The sequence below is a fragment of the Orcinus orca genome, chromosome 12, assembly GCF_937001465.1.
Source record: "Orcinus orca chromosome 12, mOrcOrc1.1, whole genome shotgun sequence".
Classification (NCBI taxonomy): Eukaryota; Metazoa; Chordata; class Mammalia; order Artiodactyla; family Delphinidae; genus Orcinus; species Orcinus orca.
In genome coordinates this window covers 41,414,494-41,426,574 of record NC_064570.1, presented here as the reverse complement: position 1 = coordinate 41,426,574, position 12,081 = coordinate 41,414,494, and the positions used below count along the sequence as shown (strand labels likewise).

At 41.6% G+C, this 12,081-nt stretch overlaps 1 protein-coding gene across 1 annotated transcript in view; it reads right to left on the bottom strand.

The window, feature by feature from the left end:
• The window catches only part of LOC117199359 (uncharacterized), a 32,784-nt gene extending 25,483 nt beyond the window's left edge, over nucleotides 1-7,301 (bottom strand). The window contains exons 1-3 of the mRNA XM_049695551.1: nucleotides 7,200-7,301; nucleotides 4,498-4,629; nucleotides 1,919-2,019 (exon numbers count right to left, since the gene is read on the bottom strand). Of these exons, the coding sequence (XP_049551508.1) occupies nucleotides 1,919-2,019; nucleotides 4,498-4,597 (201 nt within the window). The 5' untranslated portion in view covers nucleotides 4,598-4,629; nucleotides 7,200-7,301. The remainder of the gene's footprint in view (nucleotides 1-1,918; nucleotides 2,020-4,497; nucleotides 4,630-7,199) is intronic.
• Nucleotides 7,302-12,081: the final 4,780 nt, after the last annotated feature.

Genomic DNA, 12,081 nt, shown 5'->3' with positions numbered 1-12,081 from the left:
ATTCGTGTGTGAGGGCACAACGAAAGGTGTAAGGTGCACCAATGAATCCTTCAAGAACCCTAAGATACTGCTGATTTACAAATAGGAAAACTGCTGTGTGGAAGGGTTAAGAGTTTTGCCCAAAGCCATAAAGCTAGTAAATTGTAGGATCCGAACTTGGACTTATCTCTGCTTGATTCCCAGGCCTACATGCTTAACTCCACATCAGGCCACCTTCCCGTGAGGAGTCTCACAGTCTTCACCCTAAAGATGTTCCTCTGGTTCTGAACTTACTTCCCAACAATTTCCAGACAAACCCCTACACTTTGAAGCTTGATCTCACAATTCATGCTAATGCACAACTTGGTTTTTTTCCCTTACCTATATGTCGTTGTCAAAGGGCAATTTTTTAAAGGGTAAAATCATGACTCTTATGTTATTATAAAATGAATACAAGTAAAAGATTTTATTTGACTAATTAACCAAAGATGGAATCAGTAAGATACTACAACTAGTTCAAAGGAGAATTCAAAGTACCATACATATATAGGCAATCTGAAATGCTGAAATGAATTTAACATGCCTGCAAAACTGGTCAAGATCCACCAGGTGATAATGAATTACATCTGACACCGTTCATTTGCATTTCTGTGGACACCAGTCATTTCCACTATTATCATTTTCTACAACCTAGAATACAAAATACCTCAAAGACCATGAAAGGTGGAGATAAGCTGGAAGAGCGGGCTACACGAGACACTCAGAGGTCATTTTTACCCATTTCAAGGTCTTCTGCATTTTTCCTGGAATCCTGAACTAATATTTTATTATATATTTATTATATGACTGTATTATAATGTAACCACTCTCTATACACGTGTGCACGCGCATGCGCGCGCACACACACACACACACACACACACAAATGGGTCTAGATTCAAGTTGTGGAGACAAGTTTTCTCTTCAGAATAAATATAATAGAATCACCTGGTTCTCCGGCCCTCTTTCAGTAGTGTCTATTAGATAAGCATTCCACAACCAACCATGTATTATTCCCAAAGAATTCCCCAATATCATAGGATAGTAGCTTTTTCCCCCAAAACAGTGTCATGAACAGATGGTACTAGACAGTCACCTCTTATCTTTAATGCTGTCATGCTCATATGGCAGTAAGTCATAGGATATTCGCAAAGACAGGGCATTGTGAAGCCCTAATTAAATATTTTGACTAGGAACCTGCCTTTGCTTTGATAGAACATCCCAGCATGAAACAAATAGCTACCAAAAATACTTCCTAAAGGAGGATATGGTTCTATCTCTAAGAAACCACCAACTTCTTCCTTCCCCAGACACCTGTTTCCTGCCTTGAGAATTTAGGCCCTTCTGGTCACTAGTAAAGGACACCTGCCACATAGGGATCTGCCTGAAAAAAGGAAAAAGCGAAAACCAAGACACCACCACAGCTTTTCAGGAGTGAGTTGGCAACTGGTGCTCAAGACCTGAGTTGCTTCAGGGTCTAAATCATCTTCTTGCCTCCTAAGGGAAGTAAGTCTTAGATAAGAATTAAAGCGCAACTCCCTTATTTGGGAAGTGCAGGAAATACTCGTGGGGCGAGTAAGGAAGAGAATAGAGTAGCAGGCAGGCAATAAAGGATGTGTCATTAAGCACTATCACGGTGGGTGACTAAAGCTTTACGCAAGCCAAGAGGTGATTGAGCTGCGGTAGTACTTATAGAGCAACTCCGGTGAGCCACTGATTGAGGACTGGTCCTAAGAGGTGCTAATTCACTCATACTTCTAGCCTGCTACAGGTTCTGGAAATAAGATCTTTAGACTGGGAGACAAGGACACTGGCGGCTGGCGTCAGTCAGAGCTGCTGAAGGGCTGGCAGGGAGACAGGGGAGGGGAGGAGTGGGCAGATACTGCCAATACCTACTCACCACAGCTGAGGAAGGATGGTCTCTCCAGTGGTCAGCGTTAACGTGCTTCAGCCTCTCTCTCGGTCTCTGCTTTCTTGCTTTTCCTCCTGCTACCATATTTCCTAGTAGCAGAAAGAGAGAGCATATACCTTGCTGGCGTAGAGCTTATCGCCTTGAGTTGGCTCACAGGCCACTGGTCAGCCTCTGGATTGGTTGTCCTAGGATCAGGTACATACTCCTGGCTCCTGTTTCTGAGTGCGACAGAGTCAAGTGACATACAGCAGGACCACTTGCGCTACAGACTAGCCTAGGGGCTGGGAGCAGGACAGCTTCCCGCCGCAAGCAGACGTCACGCACATTCTGTTCTGACACAGGTGATGGCAGTTATGCCTCTGATGGTCGTGCACGCTTACATCCACCTCACCTGGGGAACCCGCGAGGCTTTAGTCATTAGAATCCCTAACCTGAAGCTGTGGCTTTTCGTATATATGTCTCCCCTTAGAATTTAGTGTGTTCCTTTGCTCATCTTAATTTAACATTTACACTGTACTTTACCTCTCACCATTTCTAGCTTCTCATTTGACTGTTTCCATGAACAAAAGCCTGACGTGTGTGCAGTAGGATTTCACTGTGCCAAGGACTGCTGTCGTTCTTGGTTTCGAGGCACACACTGCCTTTGAATCTGGGAACCCTGTGCTCTAGCTGAACTCCTGACTCCCATCCTCATGTTCTCTGAGAGCCCCCCTCTCCCACTGACCCCTTCTCCTTGCCATAGTTGCTTTATAGCATTCAGCAGTCTCTACAATTTAATTTATTTTTTAACCTTTAATCTCCTGACTTCCCACATAAGCTTCATGAGGGCAGATGCCAGGAGGAGGTGATCCAATTAATAGCTGTTGAATGAATTTATTACTAAAGCAAGGACCTTAAGGTTTTTTCCTAGGAAAGGGCACGGGGGATCGGTTTGGACTGATCCAGTGGCATCTGTGGCTTGGTCCCTATTGTGACTAAGACAAATTCTGGGGTGGTGGCTGGCCAGAGGCAGCATGGAGTCAGCAGGCAGAACTGAAGCTGTGGCCTGGGTCTCATCAGCGTGGCTCAGATCAGCAGAGTCCCTACTTGGAGAAGGAAAGCTTATCGGGAAGCAATAGGCAGGACTAGCAGGGTAGGGACATGTGAGACGGACAGTGAGCCACAGGGCAACATCTGGCAACCATCAGGGAGAAGGGCACAGGATAGCGCATTAGAGGGCAAGACCTTCATCCTGGATGCACTGAGGGGGCCTTGCCGTGGGCCAGCCCTGGATGATGAAAATTCCAAGTTAGGGAAGGAATTCACAGCAGCCACATTGCTGACGGCAGCCACCCCACCGCAGCCCACACTCGGCATGCCACAGCTCTCGCAAGGCCAAAATAAACAGCTGCAGAAAATGATTCTCCAGGAGATCTTGACTATAATGTCCTTCGGGAGATGCTTATAGAGGTCTGCACTCATTGTCAGTGCCAAGAACCAGCACTTACACTTATCGTCTGTATTCCGGTCTTCCTTTCATTTCTGATTTTGGAAATTTACATTGGGCATGAATTGTTTTTTTTAAATTTTAAGTAGAAAAACGTAAGTATAACATCAATATTTCCCATCCTGGCCACCCTGTACCTAAACAGCAAATCCAACAACGTGTCAGAGGAGAATATTAAATGGCACTCAACCTTTATGTCATTCATGGAAGATATCCCTTGAAAAAACTGGATAAATGAGAACAACTTGCTGTAGAAAATGTGCCTATAAAGGCTTGAGACTGCTGTTAATAGGCTAAGTACCTTTCAAATTGAAGGCAGTGTAGGCAGAGGCTGATTATATCCAAGTGTGAGAACAGTACACCACTTTCAGAAAGGCAGGACGGTTAACTAATGATTAGTCTTCGAGCTCATAAAAACGACACACTCACTGACATGGTCCTATGTCAGTGAATGTATGGAGAAGAAATAGATTTCTGTGGTATATTAAGAAAAAAGTTTTATTTGAAGCTTCAATGTAAACGGAATTTCTAAATTGTAAGAGGGCATACATTTGCAAGAGGAGAAAAATCCAGATGTTCAAGGCCCTGGATCAGGATGTGAAGAATGTGTCACACTGACACATTCACTGAATAAAAGAAAGTCTCTAGGGCAGATTATTTAAAGAAGAGTGACAGCAAAGAATTCCTAAAACTATCAAGAATTCTGTCTCTCTCTTTTTAATGAGTGCACACCTATAAATTCCTTTGTTAGTTTTCAATGCACATTATTCTTTTTATTCAAACCCATAATAATAACAGTCTGAAATAATGCTCTTTAAGTTAAGTATAGAGCTTCAAAACAAGGGGCTGCTATTCAACCTCATAAAGCCCTCTGACCACAGCTCCCGGCCTGAACATTCTCCTAGTCAATCAATATTAGCATATCTGCACTATATCACCCTCATTAGGAAATTCGTTCATTCATTTAACGAGGTATTGACAGCCTACTCTGTGCTAGGCATCGTTCTTACAGGACGTCAAGAACACAACTGACAAAAGTCCCTGGGGGCTTGGTGGGGAGGAGGCAGATAATACACAATACTTGGGGATAAGTAACGTGCTATGCAAGGCGGTGATACGTGCTCTGGAAAATCAGCTTCCAGGAGCTGATTGTGGCATCTCTTCTCCAGCTCCATGTTCATCAGCAGCAATTCAGTGACATCACGTTGGTAACCTGAAACAGCAAAGTATTTGCACCATGGAAATGTGCAGATCTTACAAAGTGCAGCTTGTTTTTCTCAGAGAGGCAGCTGATAAACGTTTACCAGCATACCACTGGTGTGATTTTAGATCAAACATTGACATTTGAGCAAAGACATGAATGTGGTGAGGGAGTCAGCCTTCAGCCATATGTCATCTAGGAGAAGAGCATTTGAGGCCATGGAAGAGCCACTGCAAAGGCCCGAAGTAAGGAGCAGGCTGGGGGTGTCCTAGGAAGAGCAAGGAGTCCAGTGGACAGAGCAGCGAAAGTGAGAGACAAGGAGAGTGGTAAAGACGCGCCGGGCCAGGTAATTTTAGAGCAGATTGTGGAGGATGCTGTAGGCCACTGGGGGGACTCTGGCTTTTACTCTGAGTGTGATGGAAAGCTATTAGAGGTTTTAGAAGAGAGGAATGTGGGATCTAATGTGCCTTTTTTTTTCATTTATTTTATTTATTTAGTTTTGGCTGCGTTGGGTCTTCGTTGCAGCATGCGGGCTTAGTTGCTCCGCAGCACGTGGGATCTTCTTGGACCAGGGCTCGAACCCGTGTCCCCTGCATTGGCAGGTGGATTCTCAACCACTGCGCCACCAGGGAAGTCCCTAATGTACTTTTAAATGGACCACTTTGGTATGTTGAGAATAGATTAAGTTGTGGGGAGTTGATGGGAAGTGAAAAGGTACAAGCAAGGCAAAACTATTCTAGATATCGTAGTCTATTTACCTAGGTGAAATGTGATGGCTCAGAGTAACAGTAACAGATGTAGTGAGAAATGGCTGGATTCTAGATATATTTTGAAAGCACCTACAGGAGGTGCCAATTGATTGAACATGCAGTGTCAGAGAAAGGAGTAAAGGCTGACACTAAGACTTTTGGTTTGAACAAATGGAAGGATGGATTTGACATCACTTGAGAAGTAGAAGACTCTGGGTGGAGCAGATGCAGGGGAAGGGAAGGGCGGGACAGTCAGAAGGTCAGTTCTGGACAAACTGAACTTCAGGTATCCATTATGTCGAGTAGGAGATGGATGTATGAGTCTGAATTTTAGGAGCCTGTTCTGGCCTGGAGATATAGATTTGGAAGGCATAGATGGCATTTAAAGGCTTAGAACAAGATAGTAATGCCAAGGAGTGAGTATAGACGGTGAAGAGACAAAGAACAAGGATTCAGCGTTAAGATACTCCAGGGTTGAAAGGTCAGGGGAAAAAGGAGGACCAACAAAAAAGAGTTAGGAATGAGCAGCCAGAGACAAAGGAGAAAAGCCAAGGGTGTGGCGCCCTAGAAGCCAAGTGAAGAAATTGTTTTAGGCAGCAGGAAGTGATCAGCTGTGTCTAATGCTGCTGATAGCGCTGGTAAAATGAGAACTGAGAATTGATCACTCTATTTAGCGAAATGGAGGTCACTGGTGACCTTGACCAGCGTGGGTTCAGTGGAGGTCCGTGAGGCGAAGCCTCGTTGGAGTGGGTTTCGGAGAGAACTGGAGGAGGGAAATTTGAGACAGTGAGTATAAGAGACTCTTTGAAGGACGTCCTCTGCAAAGTAGAGCAGAGAAATGGGGCGGAAGCCGACAGGGGAATTGAGGTTAAGAGTAGGGCTTTGTTTGGTTTGGTTTAAAGATGAGAGAAATAACGGCAAGTTTGTATGGTGATGGGAATGAGCCAGTAGAGAAACTTCAGTGGAGGGAACTCTAGTCCCTCAACCCTTCTCTTCCTCCCTGCCTGGTTTCATTTCCCTCCTTGCTTCATTTCCCTTGTTAGCCAGCCTGGTCCCATGACTCGCTATTTCTGTTATGCTTTTACTAACCCCCTACAATGCATCCCTTTTGTTACTCCTTCCTTCCCAAGCCCACCATTTTCTTTCTTCTCCAGAGCTCTTGGGTTGCCAGTTGGCTTTACTACAATAGTTTCACGCTACCTAACCTCACTTGAACCTGCAGAGCTGTCCAAGTATTCTTTTCTTCTTATATTCTTTCATGGTTTACTTCCTAGCAAATGACCAACAGTGTTTATTCCAATATTTTAAAAACTCGTATCCAGCATTTATTCAACCCACATTTATTGAGCAAGAAAATGTTCCAGACACTGGAGCCTGACACCCAACCCCCCACTGCTCCCTGTCCTCTTAGCAGATGACCTTTATTCCACTTTCCCGAAATGATTGATGCGAAGTTCTTCAATCTTCTCCCTCACATTCCCAACTTTAAAAGACATCCTCCCCATCATTATTTATAGAAAATAAAGTTTCCCTGCTTATCTCAAAGATTAACTCTTTCATTTTGGCCTTGATTCTGTTACCTCTTATATTTAATCACTTGTTCTATCAATTAATCTCCCTGCATCTTTTACGTCGTCTCCTCCCTTCTTCCCAGAGGGAACAGCTGTACTGGCCTTTGAACTAATCATTCTTTTGCTTTTCTTTGTGATTTTTTCACATATATACACACACATACATGTATAGGTAGATACATACATACACACACATACATATATAGGTAGATATATATGTGTGTGTGTGTGTATCTTAATACAGTGTTCACTTTTGACAAACCTGGTTTTGGGTTTTGGACTTTAAAACGCGAACCTAGCTGTGTATGGAGAAGACGGTTTGCCGCTCCTTGGAGGTCAGCTGAACAGACTCTCTGGGTTATAGTCTGGCTTCACCTTCCCCTGTGGGGCTGTCAGTACAGAAGGTCATGAGTGAGTCCTGGAAACATGGAGTTGGGGCCCGTGGCAGGAAAATGGGCAGGGGTGGAGGCTCTGCATTTGCTTTCTCAGCTCCTATATTAGAAGAAAACACAGAAAATTAATGAATTAAATTTCCCATTCGAGAAGTTAGCATCAAAATATACCCTGAGAAAACAGGAGGAAAGAACTAACAAAGGTATGAGCAAAAACTAAGAAAACAGAAAACAAAGATACAATAAAGATTATCAATACAACCAAAGCTGTTTCTTTAAAAGGACTAATAATGTAGACAAATCTCTGGCAATATTTATTAAGAAAAAAGAGAGAAAGTAGAAATAGAGTTTGCAATGAAAAGGATATAGCAGATAAAAAAACTGAAAATATTTACAATGAAAAACTTAATGCTGAGGCTTCCCTGGTGGCGCAGTGGTTGAGAGTCCGCCTGCCGATGCAGGGGACACAGGTTCGTGCCCCGGTCGGGGAAGATCCCACATGCCATGGAGCGGCTGGGCCCGTGAGCTATGGCCTCTGAGCCTGCGCATCCGGAGCCTGTGCTCTGCAACGGGAGAGGCCACAACAGTGAGAGGCCCACGTACCGCAAAAAAAAAAAAAAAAGAAAAGAAGAAGACAGAGATAACAAATGGCGAGGATGTGGAGAAAAGGAAACACTTGTGCACTGTTGGTGGGAATGTAAATTGGTGCACCCACTGGGGAAAAGAGTATGGAGGTTCCCCAAAAATTTAAAAATAAAACTACCATATGATCCAGCAATTCCACTTCTGGGTATATATCTAAAGCAAATTAAAACAGGATCTTGAAGAGATATCTACACTCACGTGTTAATTGCAGCATTATTCATAATAGCCAATGTTCAGAAACAACCTAGATGCCTATCAACAGATGAATGTATAAAAGATGTGGTTTATATTTACAATGGAATATTATTCAGCCACGAGAAGGAAGGAAATCCTGTCATTTGTAACAACATGGATGAAACTTGAGGGTATTATGCAAAGTGAAATAAGTCAGACAGAGTAAGACAAATTCTGCATGATATCACTTACACATGGAATCTTTTTTTAAAAAAGTCATAACTCATAGAAACAGAGTAGAAAGTGGTTGCTAGGACTGGTGGGGGGCAGGAGGTGGAGGAAATAGGGAGAGGATGGTAGAAGAGTACAAACCTTCAGCTATAAAGATGAATAAGGTCTGAGAATCTAATGTAAAACATGGTGACTATAGTTGCTGACACTATACTGTATAATTGAAATTTGGTAAGAGAATAGAACTTAAATGTTCTCATCAAATAAAAGAGAAATATGTGATAAACAGGTGAGTCATTGGATGTGTTAATTAGCTAGAAGGGAGGAATCCTTTTACAAGGTATATGTATGTCAGATCACCATGACGTACACTTTAAATATCTTATAATTTTGTTAGTTATACCTCAAGAAAACTGAAATTTAAAAAATACCAAGTATTGCCAAGGATATGGCACAACAGGAATGCTCATATACTGATCCTGGGAGTGTCAACTGGCACAACGTCTTTGCAAAGTATGGAAGTGGCCAATCGCCTAAAGATTAGACATTCCATTCTTCTTCCTTGTTTACCAAACCCCAATATTTTTAGAACAGCAATGTCCTTAGGCTCAGTGTATGAATCATGTCTGGTTGGAGCCAATCATAACCATCCTATAACATTTTGCTAGATATGTTTTCCCATTTCCTTGACACCAAGAGGCTGCAACCCCATTCTGGCCAATGGGATGTAAAGGGAAGTCTGATGAGGAACTTCTGGTTGCTAGGACAAGAGAGTCCCCAAGGGTGGGGGTAGAGGTGGGGGGGGTTCCCTTTATTCTTCAAACATGTCCCCATCCTAAGTCAGTAGTGGTCTACCCTTAGAAAAATAGGAAGGTTTTTCCTCCCTAAAAAAAAAAAAGAAGCCCCCTTTTCTACATACTCTTTTCTCTTATTTGGGACACTGGAATGAGACTGTGATGCCTGGAGTTGTGGAAGCCATTTTGTGATCATGAGGTGACAATCAAGAGGACCAAAGCCATCACACTAAGGTAGTAAGAGTTGAAGGATTGAAAGTGACTGGGTCCTTTGTTGACAATGTTAGATAATTAAATCTTTATTTCACAAACAACTGTTGGTGAGCTTTTCTGTACCCTGTAATCAAAAACTTTCCTGATAGAAAAGTTGTCTAGTAAAGTTAAAAAAAATAGCTTACGATCCAGAATACTTTGACTCCTAAGTATTTACCTTAAATAATCCTTACAAACATGCACAAGAAAACATATCCAGAGATGTTCATCTCAACACTGTTTATAATGATGAGAAACATCAAAACAATCTAAATATTCATCAACAGGAAATATGGATAAATAATTTGAGGTCTATTCATACAAAAGAATACTATATAGAAATTTCAATAAATAAACTGGAGTTACATGAATCAATACACTAAATCTTAAAAGAATGTTAAGCAAAAAAAAAATGCAAGTTGAAAGAGGATTTATATAGTATGTTATATTTTGAGAGAATTTCAAAACATGGAAAGCAATATTATATGTATTTTTATAGATGAATTAATATATAACACAAATGGAAACCATGCACAGGAATGTTAAATAACAGATTCATTGTAGTATGTATTTCTGGGGTGGAAGGGAAGGAAATAGTATACAGGGGTCTCAACTCCATCTATAATGTAAAATGTAAAGTGTGCCATGAATACAAATTATTATAGAAAATAACAGGAATATTCTGAGACTTCTTAAATGGCACAAATGCTTCAGCATTTCATTACTTTATAAGTCACATCAAGTCCTCCTTGGCTTACTCCAGTCCTCATACATCAAACCTTACAGTATTTGAATTGTAAACTTTTGAGGCCTATAGTTAGTGAGAAATAGCAAACAGAATAAGTAATGTATTAGAGGCTCCCAGGGTAATTTTTGCTGGTATCAAAGTAACTCAGTGAGCCATAAATATCATTTCAATGCTAGTCACCATTCTTTGCAAAGTGCACCAATCCCTACAACTCTGGATTTAATGTTCTCATAATCTTTTATCCCCTAGGACAAGTTGTAAAACTGTAATATCTTCATCCAATTTTCAGAAAGGCTCTGCATTTCAAAATCACAAACCTTTCCCAAGTTTGGATACTAAGGCAAATAAGAAGCTACAGGACTTCCCTGGTGGCGCAGTGGTTAAGAATCTGCCTACCAAAGCCAGGACCAGATGGCTTCACAGGTGAATTCTATCAAACATTTAGACAAGAGCTAACACCCATCCTTCTCAAACTCTTCCAAAAAACTGCAGAGGAAGGAACACTCCCAAACTCATTCTATGAGGCCACCATCACCGTGATGCCAAAACCAGACAAAGATTCTACGAAAAAAGAAAATTACAGACCAATATCACTGATGAATATAGATGCAAAAATCCTCAACAAAATACTAGCAAACAGAATCCGACAACACATTAAAAGGGTCATACACCACAATCAGGTGGGATTTATCCCAGGGACGCAAGGATTCTTCAATATATGCAAATCAATCAATGTGATACACCATATTAACAAATTGAAGGATAAAAACCATATGATCATCTCAATAGATGCTGAAAAAGCTTTTGACAAAATTCAACACCCATTTACGATAAAAACTCTCCAGAAATTGGGCATAAAGGGAACCTACCTCAACATGATAAAGGCCATATATGACAAACCCACAGCAAACATCATTCTCAATGGTGAAAAACTGAAAGCATTTCCTCTAAGATCAGGAACAAGACAAGGGTGTCCACTCTCACCACTATTATTCAACATAGTTTTGGAAGTTCTAGCCACAGCAATCAGAGAAGAAAAAGAAATAAAAGGAATACAAATTGGAAAAGAAGTAAAACTGTCACTGTTTGCAGATGACATGATACTATACATAGAGAATCCTAAAGATGCCACCAGAAAACTACTAGAGCTAATCAAGGAATTTGGTAACGTAGCAGGATACAAAATTAATACACAGAAATCTCTTGCATTCCTATACACTAATGATGAAAAATCTGAAAGAGAAATTAATGAAACACTCCCAGTTACCACTGCAACAAAAAGAATAAAATACCTAGGAATAAACCTACCTAGGGAGACAAAAGACCTGTATGCAGAAAACTATAAGACACTGATGAAAGAAATCAAAGATGATACAAACAGATGGAGAGATATACCATGTTCTTGGACTGGGAGAATCAGAGTGAAGTAAGTCAGAAAGAGAAAAACAAATATCGTATATTAACGCATATATGTGGAACCTAGAAAAATGGTACAGATAAACTGGTTTGCAGGACAGAAATTGAGACACAGATGTAGAGAACAAACGTATGGACACCAAGGGGGGAAAGCAGGGGGGGGTGGGGGTGGGATGAATTGGGAGATTGGGATTGACATGTATATACTGGTGTGTATAAAATGTATGACTAATAAGAACCTGCTGTATAAAAAAATAAATTTAAAAAAATTAAAAAAAAAGAATCTGCCTACCAATTCAGGGGACATGGGTTCAAGCCCTGGTCTGGGAGGATCCCACATGCCGTGGAGCAACTAAGCCCATGTGCCACAACTAGTGAGCCTGCACGCCTCAACTACTGAAGTCCGTGTGCCTAGAGCCCGTGCTCCACAACAAGAGAAGCCACCGCAATGAGAAGCCAGCTCACTGCAACGAAGAGTAGCCCCTGCTCGCC